The sequence below is a fragment of the Homalodisca vitripennis genome, chromosome 1 (genome assembly GCF_021130785.1).
Source record: "Homalodisca vitripennis isolate AUS2020 chromosome 1, UT_GWSS_2.1, whole genome shotgun sequence".
Taxonomy (NCBI): Eukaryota; Metazoa; Arthropoda; class Insecta; order Hemiptera; family Cicadellidae; genus Homalodisca; species Homalodisca vitripennis.
The window spans coordinates 104,060,162-104,081,644 of NC_060207.1; the positions used below are offsets into that span (position 1 = coordinate 104,060,162).

Consider the following 21,483-nt stretch of genomic DNA (forward strand, 5'->3'; position numbering starts at 1 on the left):
ATCATTCAGTATCTGTAAGAACATGACCTGTAATAAACTTGAAGACAAGAGCCAATTTCACTTTATAAAAACGCAAACATACTTTTTCATTAAATTGATAGAGGAATTTCCTGTGAGAAAGGAATTTGATTGTGATTTGCAGTAATTTTGATGGAGGCCAAAATGGAAATGTAGTGAAAGGTTAACTTCACACACAAAAAATAAACTATCACAAATGTAAATAACAGTTATACGTTCTCAGCCAGCAATATAAAGATAGTGAAAGTCACAATTCGATTTGTAAGGGACACTCCAAAAATTAGATTAGTTCTATAATATTTCATTACTTTAAGTGACAAAGAGGAAACGAGAAATAGGCCTATAACTTTCTAATTATTACAAGAAGCTAACTTTGGACTGTGACTTAAGCAAGATTTTATTATAACCAATTTTGTTATTTTGTCAAGTTTGTTATCTTTTAATAAATGTTTTGAATTTGTTTTGAATGCTAAATAACAAAGAAAATTATAATTATTTTAAAAACAGAATTATTTTAAGTTTAGTGATTTTCAGTGCTTTGCATCTATACTAATAATAACATAATGGAAAAACAATATTAAATTTATCAATATATGTTTACAAACAAGCTGAGGCAGATACAAGATAATCAATTGGCATTTCAATAAAGTTTTACTTTTGCTATTTTACTGCTCTGACCTATTAGCTGATCTTTTTGTATGTTCTGAAATGTATGATGACAAGCCAGAGAGAATCAATGAGAAATTATGACTGAAAACAAACTGAGAAAAACAAGCCACTATTGCAAACAATGAAATCAAGCGAAAGTGTTTCTATGATTCTCCTCTAGATTACATAAAATGTTGATAGCAGTTTTTCATACCTCAATATATGTACTTATATTTTTTTTAGAGATACATTTTCTACCAATCCAGAAAGACATATATTCTCAAATCATACTTCCCTTGTTTAAATTTAAAAGTATACAATTATTTACTTTTTTTTAATAGTATTGATGACAGATCTAATTTACTAGTAGCAGATGGTGGTTTAATACGTATACCAAATAATTAATAAGAACTTTTGTTTTGTTTAAATTATACATCAACACATTATAATCATATCACACTAAAACAAGTAAAGAAACACATAATTAAGTAGTTCTTTTAAATGTAAGTTATAGAATATTAAAATCTAATTTCTTCTTGAGTAGCCTTAGAAAACTTACATAATATAATTGTTTACTGGGATGCAGTAAAAATTAATAAAATATATAACTAGTTTTAGTGAATTTCTTAGAAATATTCCTTACATATAACAACACATCATAATTAGCTGGCTGTGTGAGCAATAGTTCTTACGTTAGAAAATATTGTTTCTTTGGTAGAAAATTTATTGACATGACCTGTCTTTTTGAACAGAGCCCATTAATTTGAGAGGTAGACTTCTGCACAAGGATCACACTCGAAACCAGAGTCTACTTCAGATGGCACCACTGGTAACGGTAACTCTTCTTTTACGAAAAGCGCTTGAATCTCCTCTTCACTCGGCCTAGGAACCCAACATCTCATTCTAACTAAACCAACATCAAGTAACCTTGTGGTAAAAAGTTTTTGTTGTGTTCGTTCCGGTTAAAACTAATAGAAATAAATTCACATGAATAAAAACATTATCACCTACTTCACAAGTAGTTCTTAACCTTGCACACATTAAACAATATTACATTTTAGATATAGTGTTTTATCTTCAGAAGTGCAACAACAACTCCATTCACATATAGCAAACAGATAATAAATTTGTGGTACATTTCACATTGACAAATAAGAATAACTTCTTCCACTACATAAATTTGGATCTCTTACCAAAAAGAGCTCTCATTTTTTGTTTCAATATTATGTAATATATTTATTTTATAGACATTTTTCCTCCAAGCTCAAACTATTTATAATTAATTGGATTTGAAAAAATTCAACTCAGGTACTTTTACTTCTTATTTATATATTATACATGATATATGAAATACTTATCCATATTTAAAATTATATTTATGGCTTCTTCATTTACTTGAGGGATTTGAATTTAAATTCCAGAAAAGTATTTACTTTTGTCAAATTATAATGAAATGAAATAACCCTATAGAAATTCAAACAAACTTTATTTTAAAATATATATCACTCAGTATTTAATTCAGTACGAATTTTATATTTTGTTAGTCATCTCATAAGTATTGTATCTCATGTTTTACAATTTTTCAGAATGGTCAATAAATTCTTTATGTAGAAATTAACAAAACAATAATTATAAGACAAATGAATATCATACTTTTATATTTCCTTCAGAATGTTCTAATGCAAGTTTAAACCTCACAATACAATTTAGACAGGATCCAATATGTTATGAAATGACTTTCCACAAATCTGCGATAATCTGTAGAAAATCCTCTAGAATATCGGGTCTGTTACAAATTGAAATATAATTATGAAATCTGCCAAGACCTCTCAGAGATGAACTTATAAATCTTGTATTCCAAACTTACATATTTCATATATAACAATTCACAATTAACTCATTTTTACGCCCTTATTGGGTAACATATTTTATAATAATTCTCTCTAGGTAGTGCAACTAACTAAATCAAAATTTTCATCACATAATTTCATTTGAAGTGTTCCTATAACAAGACACATGTAGAAACTAGTAGATTTTTTGGTACTATGTTATTTTAAGGTTATTATTTATATATGTTATGTTAAATTTAATAAACTCACCCACATTTATACAGTAATTGAAATATAACTGCACTTTTAAAACATGTACTTAGTAAATATTCTGATCTTTGATTTATTCTTTTCAGTTATTGGTATTTTCTGATTCACTTATAATAAAAACACTATTACTAAAAGGTCTATTGATGAACAGAGTAAGTAATATATTGAAATACGTTCTTGTACCTGAAGAAATTATCATACATAATGTGCATTACTCCCAGTGTTATTGAAAATATATGAAGTTTTACAAGTAAAATAGACAAATTGAAGATATGAAAGATGTTTACTTACAGGTCTCCTGAGTCTATGAGATCAAGTCCTCGTTTCCGATCACTCATGGAGCGTTTGCGCATTGTATCCAAAGCAGGACTTATGTGATGTGTTGGTGCGTTATAGCGAATATTGCCGTATGGCAGGGGCTTTCGGTGAGCAATCCCGCCTCTCTCATTGGGACTGAATAGGTTACTGAAACTAAAAACAATACTTGTTACATAATCTGTTATTTAGCAAACAAACACACATTATGTAGGATACTTCTGAAATGATCTTGGAAATGTCAGTGTATATTACTAAGTCTTGTAAATGCTTTATTTTAAATAGTTTGATATTTTATAAGTAAGTATGTTCATTAAAACATTTATAAACTTATCACCTTGAAAATTTCCTGAAGTACAACTTTATGTTATTTCATGCTAATGAAGTAATTTCTTTACAATATGATTATATGATTATGAAAATACTCAATTTACTATAATAAATATAATAATATATGGATATATTTTAATGTTACCATAACAGTTTATCTGGTAGTACTTTATAGCTTTATTAAAAAATTATTGCAACAGAAACATGAATACTATGAAAACATTTTATGTGAAATAGAAACTCTCACTACATATTAATAAAGATCAAACCTCTTGCCAATTAAATTACCAGCAAACATTATACAAGCTGTTTATCTAATGTAAGTAACACAATTTAAGGATTAGATTACAATATTTTATAACAATATCTTGAAACTTTCCGAGTCCAGATTCCATCATATGACAGAACTTCTGAAGACAGTGGATAGCTTCATTTGATGGAATCAATACAGAGTGTTTCAAAAAGAATATACTTGTTTCAAACGCACATATTTATTAAATTTTAAGATGTACGAAGACAAAACTTTACACACATATTCCATATATACCTTTCAAGTTCAGATTACAGATATTCAATATATCCTCCATCAGAGACATGAAAAACTAAACCCCAAAGGAAGAAGTTACAGGGTGTAAAATCCGGTGACCATTAAGTTTAAAAGAGACATGTTAAGTTGCCAGCTCCTTGACGACCAATATAACAGTTCAGTAGAGCTGGGTTTGTAATATTCATTCAGATATTCACGCACTTGGTGAATCCAGTGAGGGGTTACCTTGGCTTGTTAAAAATTGAAGTTGTCTTTATGCAACCTCAGAAACAAACAATTTTCTAATATATTGAGATACTGCTGACCGTTAACTGTGTTTCCAACAATGAAGAATAGGCCGTAAACAGATGATCGGGATAATGCACAAATCATATTGACTTTGGACGAATCTCGTACATGTTCAATATCTGCATGTGGGTTCTATAGGCTCTAAACTCAAACATTCTGTTTTTATACCTGACCCCTAACATCGAAAGTTGCTACATCATTGAATACGATGCGTTGTGCGAAAGTGTTATCATTGTCGATAGCATCAAGAATTTCGTTACAAAATGCCATATGTTTGTGTTTACCATCAGGACGCAGAGCTCATAAGAGCTGTAACTTGTACAGCTTCATAACCAACCAACGCGGTGTCTCAAAACACGGCAAAATTATTGTAGGCATTTGTAACTCGCTATTGGCACAAGTTGATTTTGAAGGACTATGTTAGAAAGTAATATGAATTCATGTAACATTTTCTTCAGAAACACGAGGGCGGTCAGGACTCTTTTCTGTATCTACAAACTGTCGATACCATCTGCGAATGTTTTACGGAGGATCAATTTGGTATCTCAACCTGGAACATCTTTGCACAGTAATCAAGGAAATGCACTTCATCAACTCGGGAACACAAAATTATTTCTGCTGTGGAGTAGTTGTTTTAAACATATTACGGTTACCAAGCAAAGCAGAAGACAACTGACATCTAGTGGCTATTATTAACCTTTCCAGCGTTATTGACGCGGATCCGCGGAGGGCCACTACAAGCTCAAAAACGTTATTGCCGTGGATCCGCGTTTTTGCATTCTTTATTTTCTTACTGCTATGTTAGTTGAATATTTTGCTGCTAGATGGTTCTAGTAGTCATGCGACATACAGACAGGTTGCCCTGCCTCGAATTCTGTTACAATGGGAGTGGCAGTTGCTTCTAATTGGCCAAACACTGTCTAGCGGGCGTGGCCCCGCGCCTTTCACAAAGTCATTGACGGGAGCTCCCGTCAAGGCATCTAGCCAGTTAGTTAGTGAGAAGCGTCCGGTACACGCATATGTATTTCGGTTATCGCTAATTTTCTGTTGTGTCCTATTCTTTTTAAAGTAAATTATTCATATTATATACAGCAGTTTCCAGTATTTATTTAGTGTTTTTTACCATTATTTGTGTGAATGGCGAATCCAGAGGATTCGGAATTTGAAGATTTGGTAATTCTGAGCAATTACTTGGTCAACCCCAAACTTTTTAATATTTTACTACGGTCATAAAGATGTTATCAGAAAGCAAGAAACATAATTCAAGCCCCGCAAGGCTGTCCTACAGGTTGCCGAGCGATAAGAAGGTTTAAAGTCCACGCGATAACAGTGGCTTGCGGGAGACGCGCGGAATGTCAGTTGTGACAGCCCGCCACCAAATAAACACTCTTTGTCTACTTTTGTATTTTTCTAATTTTATTGGTTTGTAATATAGTACATGTTTATCTATAAAACTGTGTTTCATTCCCATACTTACTGAATAAATGATAAAAATATTAGTGACAACTACACTGTTATTTTACGATATTCTCAAAAGTTAAAAATTAGCCTAGGAAATCCAAAAAGGGCTAAACAAATTTTATTTACCGTTAAATACCTCTATTTTCACATATAGAAACGAAAATAAATTTAACTTTACACATTGGACATTTTAAAAAATTGTAACTTTATCAAAGATCAGGTCTAATTTTTCATGACGCTTAAAGGGTTAATATAAATTAGACTACAGATTCATTATTTCAACAATAGCCGAGCCGAGGTGCAACAATGATTAGTATGGACAAAATAATACTTTGTAATACATATATTCTTTTAAAACACCCTGTATATTTCATTTGATACGCTGAGCATTAAGAAGCATATCACTTGAGGGGCTGGAAAACATCATTCTGTCCTACTGTCTGTCTCTGTGTTGCATGATATCTCAAGAACAATCTCCTATGGACTTGAATTTTTGCATGAAGCTTCATTTCTATATAAGCAACATCAAGTTTGACGATGATGCATGTCACTACATGGCACTTTGCTGAGCGTTAATGAATACTTTTAATTAGTATTATGGGTAACCATGATGGAAACAACAAAAATGCAGAATGAATAAATTTGTAAAAAAAAACCAATACAATCATACGACATTTTAACATGTGACATAGTAACCCATGTAGCCTGATGAAATGAGCTCTAGACTTTTTTTGCATGCAACTTCAACGAAGCCAAGTGACATATAGTGTGGGCATACAAACATTTTAATCTAGAAAGTTCCTTAGTAACACAATTCACCACTACAATGTTCTTGTTACATAAATTCTAACTGCTATAAAATTGAAAAACTGATAGGCCTGCATAGTTCCTATTATGTAAAATCATGTTTCAAAATATATCATTAAAAATTACAAAATCTAGTTAAATTTGCTACAAAGTGTTGATAGATCTTTTGATAAAAAAGCCTATATAAAAATTTTCCAAAAATGTTTTCCTGTTTTTGCCAGAAAAAAGGAGTTAGTAATGGAAACCCAGCCAATCACTTTATTTTTACTATGTATAGTTTATGCGCAATTGTTCACGCCTACTAAAAAGGGCCAAAAACCATATACTATAAATATTTTTTTAATTGTTATGCTACAAAAATGTTACAAGAGTGTTTTAGTTACTCATTTTGTTCGTATAAAAAAATATTTTTTTATTTGAATACATTAAATGAAATGTACAGGTAAATTTACTTTTTTACCAAGAGAGAAAAGCTAACAATAGCAGGAAAAATTGTATTATTGAAGAAAACTGAACACTTTTTATGGGCCTTTTTAACAACCGCTTGTGAACTGATAAAGACAGCTGTCTGTCAACTTTCCGCTATTAAGATGCGAAAACTGTTTTAAGTTATAAAGGCATGACTTGCACCAGTCAAATCCTCTATTCATAAATATTAATTCATTTTATGTTCAAATATTACTCATTGTCAGCTGATATCGATCTAAATGCGTTATGGCATATTGCTGACAGACTATGAAGCTGGCGACGAGCTACACAGTCTTGAAGATATTTGTTTGTTGCTACTGTTGCTAGGTTATTATGTAGGCTAGTTGTTTATAATTGATTATTATGTTGTGAAATGGGTGATCCCTGTTGTTCAAATTTTATATGTCAACTATTGGATGATGAAAATTTATTAGTTCTGATATCGGCAAAGTGCATGATGATATTTCTTTGTCAGATTTGTTGCCAGGTAGTCTGGATGATTATAAACCGGTAGAATGTGAGATGGGTTTTGAAAATTGATAGTGACAGTGAAAACAATTCATCATTATCTGATATTCTTCTTGCTGAAAGAATTTATCAAACACTAATATGGATACGCATACTGCCAAAAAAGTAGACAATACTTAACATTTTTATCAAAAAACCTTTTTGTGTTGTAAATAAGTGTATTTATTTTATAATCTGTTCACTACAAAAATTTGTATATTTTGTACAACTACAGCATCTTACTATCTTAAATCATGTGAAAGTTACATGGAGTGAAACTTAGAAAACAAAAAATTTACAATACACATTTTCAATTAATATACAAATAAAACACAATAGGTACTATAGTAAATGCATATTTGTATGATTTCAAATTTTTTGTAGTTTATAACAAAAAAATTAATATATAAAACTTATTAATTCGCATTTAGCAATTTTTTTATATTAAAAAAATATACTGTGCAAAGACAAAAACCAGTGTATCATTCTGGGAGTTTTATTATCAGTTGGAGGGTTAAAAGAAAGCAAAAACAACTAAAATACCACTGATTTATAAATTTAGTAATATCTCATGCCAGAATAACCTAAAGCATGTTCACTTATCAAGGTGGTATAGGCTACTCTGACGCAGTATGGTGCTGAGTATACTGATGGCCGTCTTCTCACTTAAAATAACATTTGATTATGATCTTAGTTTTAATAGGAGAAGGCGGTTTTTGTGTGAAAATTGTAGGACAAATTTATTGTTTATTATAGATTTCAGCATTCATAGTTATGTTCTAGTAATAGTTTTATTTATGCGCATCAATATTTGATCAAATTACATGAGTAACGGCGAACAAGTGCATTGTCAAAATATTAAATATATTTACAACTAAAGGTTACTAAAAATAAAACAAATAAGATTATATAAACAATGTAAAGAGTAACTAATAAAAACTAAAAAAATAAGGAGTAATAACAAAGATTTATCATTATATATCATAATCAGAATATACATTATCATAAAATATTTCATTCCTTTTTGGAGGTTTTTTATTATCATCCGGCTGTTACTTGAAAACACTGAGTGTTTTGTAATAGTTGTATATGGTAATATAAGGTAGAAGTGTGCCACACCACATGTTGCATAACAGGCTTCGCTATAGTTGCATGCAAAATCTTTAATACATAATAATACATAACTCACTCCATTCTCGAGATGTTCTATGGACAGATAGAGACACACATACAATCATAAAGAACAAAAATTTACACAAAAATTACGCTCAGCTAATTTTTTGCAAGGTATTACAACACAAGAGTGCGCTGAAATCAAATCGAAAAGTTACCAACTTTTAACATTGACTTTTCATTCTATTATGTTTTATTTTGCTCTGTGAATAAAAATTTCACAGGTTCAAATATAATATGATTGTACTCAGTTTATTTTCGAAATTTATTTATTCTGCTATTTTTTTGTTACCATCATGGTTACCCATCATGTTACCCATAATACCTATATAAAAATATTCACTAACAGTCAGCTGAAACCTATGGAGTGACATACTCATCATTGAACTCAGTATTTCTTTTATTTAAATAAAGCTTCATGCAAAATTTCATGTCTATAGGTCATAATCTTTGTTTTCAAGATAAGGTGTAGAGGGACATACAGACAGAAATGAAATTTTTCCATCCTTTGAAATACAGGCTTTGCTAAATCTCAACCAATAATATATAATAGGTAATTAATTTATTTGTGAAAGTAATTAATACAGCTCTTGATAAATAAAGTTTCCTGTTCCTTTTTTGCGTATGTGACCATGCATAGTGTACAGGGTATATTGGCAACCCTCAAGTCACTGACCACAGTCCTTAGGGTATTCCAGTGTACCCTGGACTGATGATATCATTTTCTCTGTTAAATAATGTTGAAGAATTATGTACTGTATCAGATATGAAATACTTTAACCAGTATAATTAACAGTAATAATTGAATTAATAGGGATGAAACCAGGAATTGTTACTAATTCATAAGAAAATCAGCAGGCTTGCCTTGAAAACTATCTTCTAGGGTTCACTAAATGAAAAATCACATAAAAGTAAACATATTTTACACATAATTAGAAACGTTCAATTACTCTACAATCTTTCTCAACCAGTATATACCATTCTTGTTATACTGAAGTAGCAATAGATTATTACTAATTATCTGTAAAATATGTGCACTTTTTTATGTGTTCTTTTAATAAGTGACTCTAGAAGATAGTTTTCAAGGTAAGCCTGCTGATTTTCCTATCAACTAGCAACAATATAAGTAAAAATGTTATTAGTTTCTTTTAGGTTTGCCCAAATTCCTTAAATAATAATATTTTATAAGCGGTAATTGTGGTAACAAGATCTTTTACTATAAGAAAGATAAACAGATTCTAAAGAAATGAAAATATGCAGCAGCAATAAACTGCCAACTTGTCAAGCATTTCCTGATTCTTAAAAAGTGTTTACATAGAAGTATGTAGTTTCAACAAAATCTTTTTTTACATAAAAAGTAATAGTAAAGAAAACTACTCAAATGAAATTCCACTTTACTTACAATTTCCAAACACCTTGTTTGTTTTTCTTATCTAAATTCGGGTCATTTCTCGATGCCCTTATCATTTCAGTCCATCTGACCGCTTCTTGGAGTTCCATGAACCGTTCTTTATACTGATTTCTCTCCATCAGTACTCGTGCCATCTCAACACGAGTGAATCTCTTGCGTTGTGCCATAGGGACATCCTCCTGGGACAAACAAAGACTCAAGTTCATGGTAACTGTATTTTTTCTGAATGCTTAACATTATGACATAATATATATTGCATATAAAATTCCTTCACTTGACAAGCCATTATCATACTCTTTAAAGAAAGTTTTGGAACTTCTTCAAAAATAAATTATATTACTAAATATTAAAATGAGAATTAAAAAAGTTATATCATTTTGTTCTTTATACAACAAATTTAAATAAATCAAGTTTCTTTTGAGTTTTACGTAAAAACAAGTATGTTTTCCTAAAATAAAGTTACATTTTCATAAGCAATTTTGGAATCTAGAAAACTGCATATTGTTATTGTTATTTGTTTTTAAATGCCTAGTGTGTTTAATTTTTAATAATTCTGTATAAATGTACTTTTTAATTTGATTTGTTAACAAGAATTATTTTTAATTACAAGCTTTGCTACTGAAAACTTTTACATTTTTTTACTATGAAGAGTTAGAACAAAATCAAATCAAAAGACTGAATGTTCAAATACTTGTTTGTAATAAATTAATCTAATGAATTGTTTTAACAACACATTAAAATAAAATTTCACTATTTATCACCTCATCGTCTGACTTGCTAGACTTTGCCAGCTTTTCAGCTTCCTCTTTTGTCTTCTTAAGCTCTTCCTCAAGTTCTGTTACTTTCTGCCTCAGTCTATTTTTCAGGGTTTGTAATGACTTTAAGTCTTCCCTTAGAATCTCTTGCTCACTAAAACATACATATGATTTTTATTTAGTGTAACGTACTACTTTTGTTATAATTATTTTATCATCTAATGTTTAGTTTTATATATCTGTGTTTTAAAAGTTATAGTCTCAATACTTTTAATAAGAAAGTAATTTCAAAATAAAAACACTAATAACAAAAATAATAATAGTTATTACTTTATCAAAAACATAGATAAATGGAAAAATATTCTAAATTACAGGTTTATGGTACTTAAATATCTGCTTTAATTATTACACACATCATACTGACAACTGTTAAAAAACAAATACAGGATTACACTAAACAATTAACAGTCATTTACTTGTTATTTTGTAATTGTATTCAAATAAAATATTATTGTGACATTGCACAAATTGTCTATATGTTACTAATTATTAGTACATCAATAATTAAATACCTGTTCACTGATTTAGCCATTTTGCTGAAGTTAATATTGAGCAACCCATACAGTTTAATAGTAGCAAACAAGAATCCAATACCAAATTAAGTAAATAATTATACTTACTATGTTAACACACTGCATCACCTAAAATGAACATTACACACATGCACAGACATAAACAGAATCTGCAAGAGCCCAAACTCCAGTTATAAACTTGTAACATAAAAATTCTACCCTTGTAATTTTTACTACCTTTATTTTATGGTTAATATATCCCTTTACTGACATAAAAGAAGCGTTGCATGCATTAGTAAATACAAATAACACATAAGTGTAGATACATGTGGTTATTGTTGTGATTAGTCATAGCTAATAAAAAAATGTTAAACTGACAATTAAATCTGGTTTAGCTAACAATGGTTTTCTTTTTATTTCTTTATTTTAATTTTCATGTATTAGATTTAAAAATGAAATGATATTTCTATAATGTTTTTGTTATAGGTTGTCTACATTTTTATTAACTACTTTTAGTTCACCCTTAAAGAGGATTGTTTTCTTTTGTTGTTCCATTATAAAATCTAAAATGTAAAAAAATACTACAGAAAACTGTAGTTGATAAAAAGTCCCTCCTTACCTTGTAAGTTCATCCACTTTGATTATCAAGTCATCCTTGACAATGTTTAAGGCATTCCTGTAATAAATCATTATGTTACAAACAATGAAAAATTGAAGTTTCAAAATCATGTTACAATGTGTAAACGAGATAGTGTTTCTATTTTTACACAAATTTATTTTATTTGGAGAAAAAATAAAGTTTTAGCCAATGAAATGTCTACATCATGATTTATTGTTATCTTTGCCTTATCTTTAAACATCATTCTTTATCCCAAAAATCTTCTATTACAAACAGTAAATTCATGTGTAGTTTAGTATCATAGTAAAAAAAAACAATCAATTTTTTTTAAGGGAGAGGTATTTAAAGTTTGTAACTCTCAACAAATTGAAGTGATTTTGTTATAAATTAATGTCATCCCTACCCTGATTACAAAACTATTATTCGGACTATTACATGTTGTATGTTTCTATGAGAAAACACATAAAAACCCTGCTCAATACATCCACCTGTATTTACCTTCACCATTATATAGATAATACACGTTCCCACAAGTGAATTCACCAATACTTTCAGTGCAAACCCTGCCCTGCCTCTTATACAGGTCTCACCTGACCTGTACAAACACCAATACCCGCTAAACCTTCTCCTACCTATATTATTCCTAAACATAAAACTGGATAATCTGTACAGTATCAAATTAAAGCTTATCTTTGTTTAGTTGTGAACAGTTCCATATAATATTTATACTTCATTATAATAATTAAGTTTAAATTTATTCAATCGTCTTCAATCATGAAACCTTATTAGAAAGACTAATCTGTATTGCATTTGTTATCAAACTCATTTCCAGGTTGTTTATTAATTTTAATCTATTGAAGAAGAAGAAAAGGGCCGGGCACAGAATTTTGAGTTAGTCATTTCATTTCATTCCTCAAAACAAAAATTGTAATAGAGAGATAACAATATTTAACACTTGTTTTTGTAATAGAATTACATATAAAAATAGTGTATATTTATGTAAAATTGTTACTATGGAAACAGTTGTAAAATTTAAACATTTAAATCTAAGCAAAAACAAAGATGGCATTTCTGCTGCAAAACAGTGTTTCTAAAACCATACAAACAAAATACTTTAACTTGTTTAAATTTAATTAATATTAGAATTCACCATAAAAACATTATAGTATGTTATATAACACAGCCTAATGCAACGTTCATAACAATGTATAAGAGTAATGCACAAAGTATCAACAGTAGTGTTCTGGCTGGTTTATACCTTCCAGTTGAACCTAAACTGAGAACCTAATGCAACGTTCATAACAATGTATATAAGTAACGCACTAAGTATCCCAAGCAGGGTTCTGGCTGGTTTATACCTTCCAGTTGAACCTAAACTGAGAACCTAATGCAACGTTCATAACAATGTATATAAGTAACGCACTCAGTATCCCAAGCAGGGTTCTGGCTGGTTTATACCTTCCAGTTGAACCTCAACAGGGAACCTACTGCAACGTTCATAACTATGTATATTAGTAATGCACTTAGTATCCCAAGCAGGGTTCTGACTGGTTTATACCTTCCAGTTGAACCTCAACAGGGAACCTACTGCAACATTCATATCAATGTATATAAGTAACGCACTAAGTATCCCAAGCAGGGTTCTGACTGGTTTATACCTTCCAGTTGAACCTCAACAGGGAACCTACTGCAACATTCATAACAATGTATATGAGTAACACACTAAGTATTCCAAGCAGGGTTCTGGCTGGTTTATACCTTCCAGTTGAACCTAAACTGGGAACCTACTGCAACATTCATAACAATGTATATGAGTAACACACTCAGTATCCCAAGCAGGGTTCTGGCTGGTTTATACCTTCAATTTAACTCTAAACCGGGAAGAACAAAAGCCGTTATATCACATCTGGGAACCGTTCAGTAATAGCACGTCACTAACAGGAAATGTCGATATAAATGAGATAGAGAATCAATGAATATGACTAATGTACTACAAATGATGACTGTTAGAGTGAGAGGACCTCCCTTAGTGTTAAAGGCTGTTGCTGCCAAAACAGAGGGAGTACTATCCCCTACCCACTTTGACTGGAAGAGCAAGCCTCCCCTTTTTCTGTGGTACAATGCCTGTGGAGATAACCCCCATCCTTCACTTTACCAATCCTGAATATCCTGTCACTTTGGAAGCAAGCCCTAAGGTTATTTTTAGGACTAAGTGCTGTGAGGGATTTCCTCAGCTTCTTGTCCTAAATGAAAAAAAATTAAATAGATAGTGGTTTAAAAAACACTAACATATAAAAAACAGAATATTAAAAATGTCCAACAACTTAGGCATAGTTTGTGATTTGGACTGTCTTAACATCATACTATAATTTCAAGTAGTATGTTCATAATGACATTAAAGTTTCTATTATATAGCCAGTATAAGAGATAACAGATAAGAGTTTTAATTGATCTTCCAGAACATTTTCCATAAGTTATCGAAGACAATATTGTGTTCAAATTCTTTGGATCATTCAAAATGCTTGTGGGATCTTGTTTTAGTTATTTAGTATTTAGTATTACATACAGAAACTTGTTCAAACATGTTAAGCTTCATGCTGTTAAGGACTAGTTTAATTACTTCTGTCATTTTTTATATTCCTGGTTTTTATTATTGTAATACTTGGGAAAGCTGGTGAGGTTGAAATTACACTTTAGGAATATGTTCTTTGAATCACATAGTTTAACTGCACCATATTTCATCGACAATTTTAGGCAGCTCAAAATATAAATTCTTAATACTTTTGATCATTCCAAATTGCCAAGGTGTTGAGGTTTTGTTCTGTTTGTAAGCTATAGTGAATCTTTGTTTATTTATAATGTATGATGTTCACTTTTTAGATATATGTTAGCAGAATAAATTCTTGTACAGTACGGGCCTCGGTGCTCGGCACCCGGTTTGCACATGGACATTAATCACTTTCTTCCTCCAAACAGCAAAGTACACTTAATTTATGAAATCAACATCTTGTATAAAACAAAATCTTATACATTTGTTTTCATCTAAAATGTGTTTTGATGATTTTTGTATTGTTTATGTTTTCATGAGATCAGAGTACTAAGACGAAGGTGAATATGAAAGGTTTTGAACATCCTGTATACGATTAAACAAGGGGAATTATGATGAGGAATATTCACTCTCTCTCTCCTACACACCGAACACTGTGACCTACACTGCACCATCTTCTTGTATTGGTTGGGTAATTTTACTTCCTTTTGGTGTTATACCCATTATTTGCTGTAATGTTTTATTTTCAATTCTTCTTAATAAAATTAATGAACTTGAATTTTGTAACTGCCAACTCCTACTTATAAGTCACCTGGCGTCATGACAATATATGAATATCAACATAAAACTCACCACTTAAAATAGTTCATCACACTCACCAAGTAATTTAGGCTTTTTAAAAGTAAATTTTTTGTGTTTGTTCAATGTTAACGCTGCAACTAGCTTTAAACGATTATGGACGCATTAACTACATTTTCAAGGCACTAAGCTATTTTGGACACATTAACTATACTGTAATATGATCTCTCACATCAAGTCTATTTTTACTTTCTTTGAACTAAAACATACATAAATTTAAAGATTAAGACCCAAGGGTTCGTATTATACCATAAAACATTCTATAACACCATTAAATTTGTCATTTGAACATTTTAAACTTGAGCATTCACATCATTTTCAATTCTGATTTGCTCACATAATTGCCAAAAAAGCAACAATTACCGTATGTTTCTAAAAATTCTCTGTCGAAAGTTTATACCTCAGTTTGTGTGTCTGCCATTTTGAGAAAAATGAGGCCAGTTCCAGGATTAAGTTTTATGATGAAAAGATCTACTATCCTTAGTTGGGTGAAACCAAAAAATAATATACATTTGTTACCTAAAATATTTCTTGACTGATGGTTACTGAATCAATCAAAACCAGTATCATATGTAGGTCTATTAGAACCTTTAAGGACAAAATCAGCGGTTAATCTATCCCCTGCTTTTCTAGTAATTTGCAATTTTCCATAATTTAACCAATATACATTTGTACTAAATATTTGTAGAATATATATATATATATATATATGCAATGTCCGATGTCATGCCTTGCAATCATTTCTCATACAATATAACTTGTATTTCCTCTTGTCAAGATGTTGGAACAGCTGTTTGTTTTATGTTGTTGTTTTTGTTCACATGTCTGTTTAAGATATTCAGTTCAATTCTTTTTCTTTGTTGATGAAGACTATTATCCTTGTAGACCCATACTTTATTGCTGAGTTTGTTGTATAATGTTATGTTACTTTGTATTATGTCCTTAGCGTAAGTAGTAAGCCTGTATAGGGAAACATTACTGATCATAGCAGTGAGAAAGAAAATATTAACTATTGTACAATTTGTTAATCCTTATAAAAAGTTCTTTGACTTTTGGGGACTTTGTATATTTTAGCAGATTATATTGTAATTACATATAATATGTCTACGTAGATATTCTTTTTGTTTTTCAGGTACAATGTGACAAAAAACAATTTTGTGAAATCTACAAATAAATAAATATGTTTATATAATTTATTTTTAGCTAAATCTAAAAAACTGTTTAAACTTAATAAAATTATGAAAAATGTATTTAAATTTCTCAATATTTACTTGAATAGGTTGGGTTTTAACAAGAATAGCACAAAATCGCCTTTTAGGCCTGGCTTTTTCACAACAACAACCTACTTATCACTGAAAACAAGAAGTCATCCTCTAAAATGTGTTACAAATTTCTTGCTCCTAAAAGGATTAAGCTAAGTACATGATTTCATTATTAACAAAACAATCCAGAGGCTTTAAATATATACTAGTATAGACTCGAGTTGCTCAAGTATTATTAAAATTACTCAAGACCATGCCAGTTACTAACAAAGTCAACTTTAGTTTTTAACAACTCCTTCATTTTTTACAGATTTTTTCTGAATTATTACAAATTAGATTCCCCTTGGACAGCCCTCAATTCAGCGGCATTGATTAAGTTTCAAAGTAGATGCTTAACTACTGTGATTCTCCTACAATAAATAATATTTTGAACATTAACATGTATCCCTTAAAAACGACAAACTCTTCTTATTATGTAAATATAAAAATTGGATGTTACCTGTGTTATGCACTGTGTTTGTAAAAAAAGAAATGGTTTAATTGTAAATTTATTTACAATTAAAAAAAGTACAGAATGTTTGATATAAATATGGAACCTTAAAAAATCTACTTCTTGTGTGATTTTCAATTTATCATCCACTCAATGGGGAGTATACATAATCATCTGACAAGTTCACAAATTTTAAGTTGTATACCACAATGTTTTTTTGTTTTATGGGACAATGATACTACAAAAACATTGTGGTGGTGCTAGCAAATGCAGCAAACATTCAGTTTTGAAACACAGTACCATATTATTTTTACTAAAGTTTCTTTGGCAGAAATAAATTGAGATAAAGAACAATTTAAAATGCATATTGCATTAAGTTTACAATCTTCCAGACAATTAAAAATGTTGCTCAAATCCAGGACAAACTCAAATCTTATTTTTAAAACACTAATTTCTAGTTTCTACAATTCTACATTAATTGTTATGTTCTGTTTGCAATAAATATTAAATGAAATTCATGTGAGTTAAAAAGATAGACAGTCCATATTTGAATAAATTTGTCAGTTTTCAACAAATGGGAACTGGCTTATCAACGGACAAATAAACCTGTTTTGTTTTAAGTGTATATTCTGTTGGGATGTGCAACATAAATAATTGTTAGGCAATCTGTTGAAAACCTACATCCAATATATTAAAGGAAACAAAAGTCCCCTTGCTGGTAAGACAATGGAGATATGGATTTTCCTGGAGTATAAACTTTCAACTGAACTGCAAATGACTATCATTTGTGTCTTGTAATTGGTAGAACATTTCTCTAACTTTAAATTTTAATGAATACGAATTTTGTGATGGGCATGAAAAGAAAGAGAAAACAATTAGTTAAAGGAGAACTCTTCGGGGGGCTTAAAAAGGAGAATTTAATACCAAATTGCTACACAGGTTTCAATATTCAACACACCAAGTGTTAATATAAAACAATTCTATTATACATGGCAACATCGCTGTTAGGTGCTCCTACCAAAAGCAAAGCATACGTGGACAATGACATCAATTAACATCTGTTAAAACTGATATTACTTTTGGTTTTTATTTTCACTTTCAAAATAGGTAGAATTGACATTATGCTCAATAATTTCTGACCTTTATGTTATGTATCCTCTATAGGCTTAACTGTTTCACTAAATTAATTTTAATTTATTATGAGTTTCTGATCCAGATGCAAGACATTAAAAAGTGTTTTCTTAACTTAGATTATTAAATATTTTACAAAGTGTTTTAACATAACCAATGTAAGGGTGTCTTCTTTAGTTCAAATCAAATGTTATTCTTAAGTAGGTTATCACTGAATTGATAAGCTTTGTGTTTCTATTTAAAATTTAATCCTAAATAAATCTATACAGAAATACATTTGAGATTACAATTTTAATATGAGATAAATTTTTAAACATTTGCATATACTGTTTCTCTTGTAAATATCATTTAAAATCCACTAAAGATGAACATTGTTGTATTTTTATACTTAATTAACGTTACAATCATATTTTGTTGTCAATGCAGTGGAACCTGGATAATTCAAAATCTTCTTTAATTTGAATTCTTCGTCCCTAGCATTTTGTATCTAAACAATGCTAAAAATTATGGATAATTAGAACTTTTAAATTGCCAAATTAAGGAACATTCATTTTATTCCACAACTGAAAATTGTTACAAATTCATCAGAAAACATATTTTACTACATATTTTTACTATTTTAAAACATAATTGCAAAAAATTAATGCCAGATCTATGTTAGGTCACGGTCAAACGACACATCCTTTCTCCCTCCCGCCACGCCCCAACTCCGCCTAAAACAACACCAAGACTACTCCACACTGCGACCCCCTTCCCTCCACCAGCTGCCAAATAACTACCAAATTCCAGTGCCGCATTCCGTTGTCATCGGTCGTCCTTCGAACAGTGCGTGTTTTCATTTGTGCAGTGTCTTTTTTTTAAGTGATTAAAAGTTTTTAGGTAACTTTAAATAAGTGTAGTGATTATGTTGTCGACAATATCTCAGACCTATAAAACTCTCACTTTAGCGGAAAACATAACGGTGATCAAAGAAATGGAAAAAGGCATAAAGGAAACAAAATGAAATTACGAAAAAGAATTTGGAATCCCACTGAACAGCTTATTCACCTTCCTAAAAAACAAAGAAAAAATTCTCATCAGTGCAGGGGAAGTTGATAAAGAGAGGAAACGATTACAAGAACCAGACAACCCTGATGTGGACCAATGTGTATTAAAGTAGTTTAAGCAGGTGAGGGACAACAAAATTCCTGTGAGTGGTTCCTTATTAAGGGGGAAGGCCAGTAAATACGCATTTAGTTTGTGCAGCATTTCAGTTATTTAGGATACATGTCGTAAGCTAATAATGAACTGGGACTGTATATCATTGGTTTCATGTGAGTTTTGCTGCTTTATGATAAATTACTATATAAATCTTAATATATAGTTAGTTATATACAAATACAGCACAGTACTTTGTCTTCTCCTTTTTTCAAACAAAATATGTAGTACAGTATTTTACTCTCATTGAAACTCATGTCTCCATTTTAATAGTCTGCTAAGAGTTTTGTCAATGTTGTACAAAGTTAAGTTGGTAGCCTGTATCAGTTCAGATGTTATAGAACGTACTGTAGTTTTAAAAGTTAGTAAGGAAATGTTACTTTGTATCGTACGTAGTTTATACTATAAGGTAGTTATTTTTGTTTTTTGATTACTGTATTTGAATCCTTATAATTAGGGTTTGTTGATGAAGTTATACTTTTAGAGTGTCAATTTAATAAAGAGGTTTAATTCACAATGTGAAGTTTTAATGTTTTGGCCCCATTCTTTAGAACTTCTTTAATTCAAAGTTTTTAACTGGTCCCTTGAGGTTTGAATTATCCAGGTTCCACTGTATTAATAAATCAAACTGATATCATCCAAGTTTTGCGTAAATCCCATAATAAAATGAATTAACAAGAATATAACTTTTATTATAGCCTTGATGGAGGACTATTCAATATAAAATAAACTATGATTAACTTTTAATAAATATTATGAATAGGCAATGACATTGGCTTATGATATCTGAGGTTTGCATGTTTCTTGTTACTGGATGTTTGTATTGAAAATATCAATTTAAATTTGTAGATTTTAAAAATGTTTTAACGTGTAGTATTTCTTTATTATAACTTTTAATTGTGGTAAACAGGTTGTTCTGGTTTTTATTTGTTTTGTGCTGAAGGAATACGTTGAATACGTTTTCAAGGAGGGAGATAAATTAATAATGAAACTGCTTTATACACATTGTAAAAGTGGTAGTAAAAAACACACTAGTACAAAATTACTTTTGACTATGTATTGGTCCAATTATTTTGGTGATTAATAAATAACAGCAAACTTAAATTAGATGGCTCCAACAGTAAAAAGACTTTCCTTAAGACAAAAATATGTGTAAAGGGTTTCCATACTACACGTTTTGTATAGAAAGAATACATTTATAAGGTTAGTTAAGTTACACAGGAACGGTAGTCAACTGCTTCTGTAATAACTTTGTACGACCATGTTATTACAGAATGTATGTCACTCACAAACCTCTTATTATGATTAATTTGGTATTAAACTCACTTGGTAGCAAGCAGCTCATTGTTCTCCATGATAAGATTTTCAACTTCTTTTCCCATTCCTGAAAAAAGAAAATAACAAATTGTTTAGTAAAGTAATGAAATTAATTATAATGGATAAAATTTTAAAAGAATAATGGCAGTCATAACAACTATTTTTGTGATAAAATATGAAAGTAAACGTTAAACAAAAATACATTTCAAAATATTATAACAGTTGAAAATTGTAACAATTTCAGTTGTTAAGTAAAGTATTTTATTGTTACAATACACTTTTATTTTATCATATAAATGCAACAAAAAATTAAGCATCTCAAAAACGAATATCAACATATAATAAAAGATAAATACTAAAATGAAGCTTGTGGTCACAAATTTAACTGGAAATATGTCTGATGATCATACAACCTGTCACAACTATCATGCACTCTGCATGAATATAACAGCCTCCACTTGATGATAAAATGCAGATGTCGCCATCATGTTTATTAAAACGTCCGCTGCAGCCATTATTAAACTGACAGTCACGTCAACATTTGGAGAAACTTTTACCTGTTAGTCCTATGATCTAACAAGTATTTAAGCCTGATCTAGATTGTGTACACTGCTCCTGCTTCCACCCCTTTATTAATAGAACAAAATTTGTCCAAAACAACA

At 30.1% G+C, this 21,483-nt stretch overlaps 1 protein-coding gene across 25 annotated transcripts in view; it reads right to left on the bottom strand.

Annotated features, from left to right (window-relative positions):
• LOC124368346 (C-Jun-amino-terminal kinase-interacting protein 4) overlaps nucleotides 1–21,483 on the bottom strand; it is a 152,075-nt gene that overhangs the window by 82,879 nt on the left and 47,713 nt on the right. For 14 of the 25 annotated variants that reach the window (XM_046825649.1, XM_046825711.1, XM_046825624.1 and 11 more), the window contains 5 exons: nucleotides 20,831–20,888; nucleotides 12,019–12,075; nucleotides 10,834–10,981; nucleotides 10,064–10,251; nucleotides 3,057–3,236 (listed from right to left, as the gene is read on the bottom strand). In XM_046825649.1, the coding sequence (XP_046681605.1) occupies nucleotides 3,057–3,236; nucleotides 10,064–10,251; nucleotides 10,834–10,981; nucleotides 12,019–12,075; nucleotides 20,831–20,888 (631 nt within the window). The remainder of the gene's footprint in view (nucleotides 1–3,056; nucleotides 3,237–10,063; nucleotides 10,252–10,833; nucleotides 10,982–12,018; nucleotides 12,076–20,830; nucleotides 20,889–21,483) is intronic. The other 11 variants (XM_046825715.1, XM_046825710.1, XM_046825708.1 and 8 more) reach the window with 2 other exon arrangements.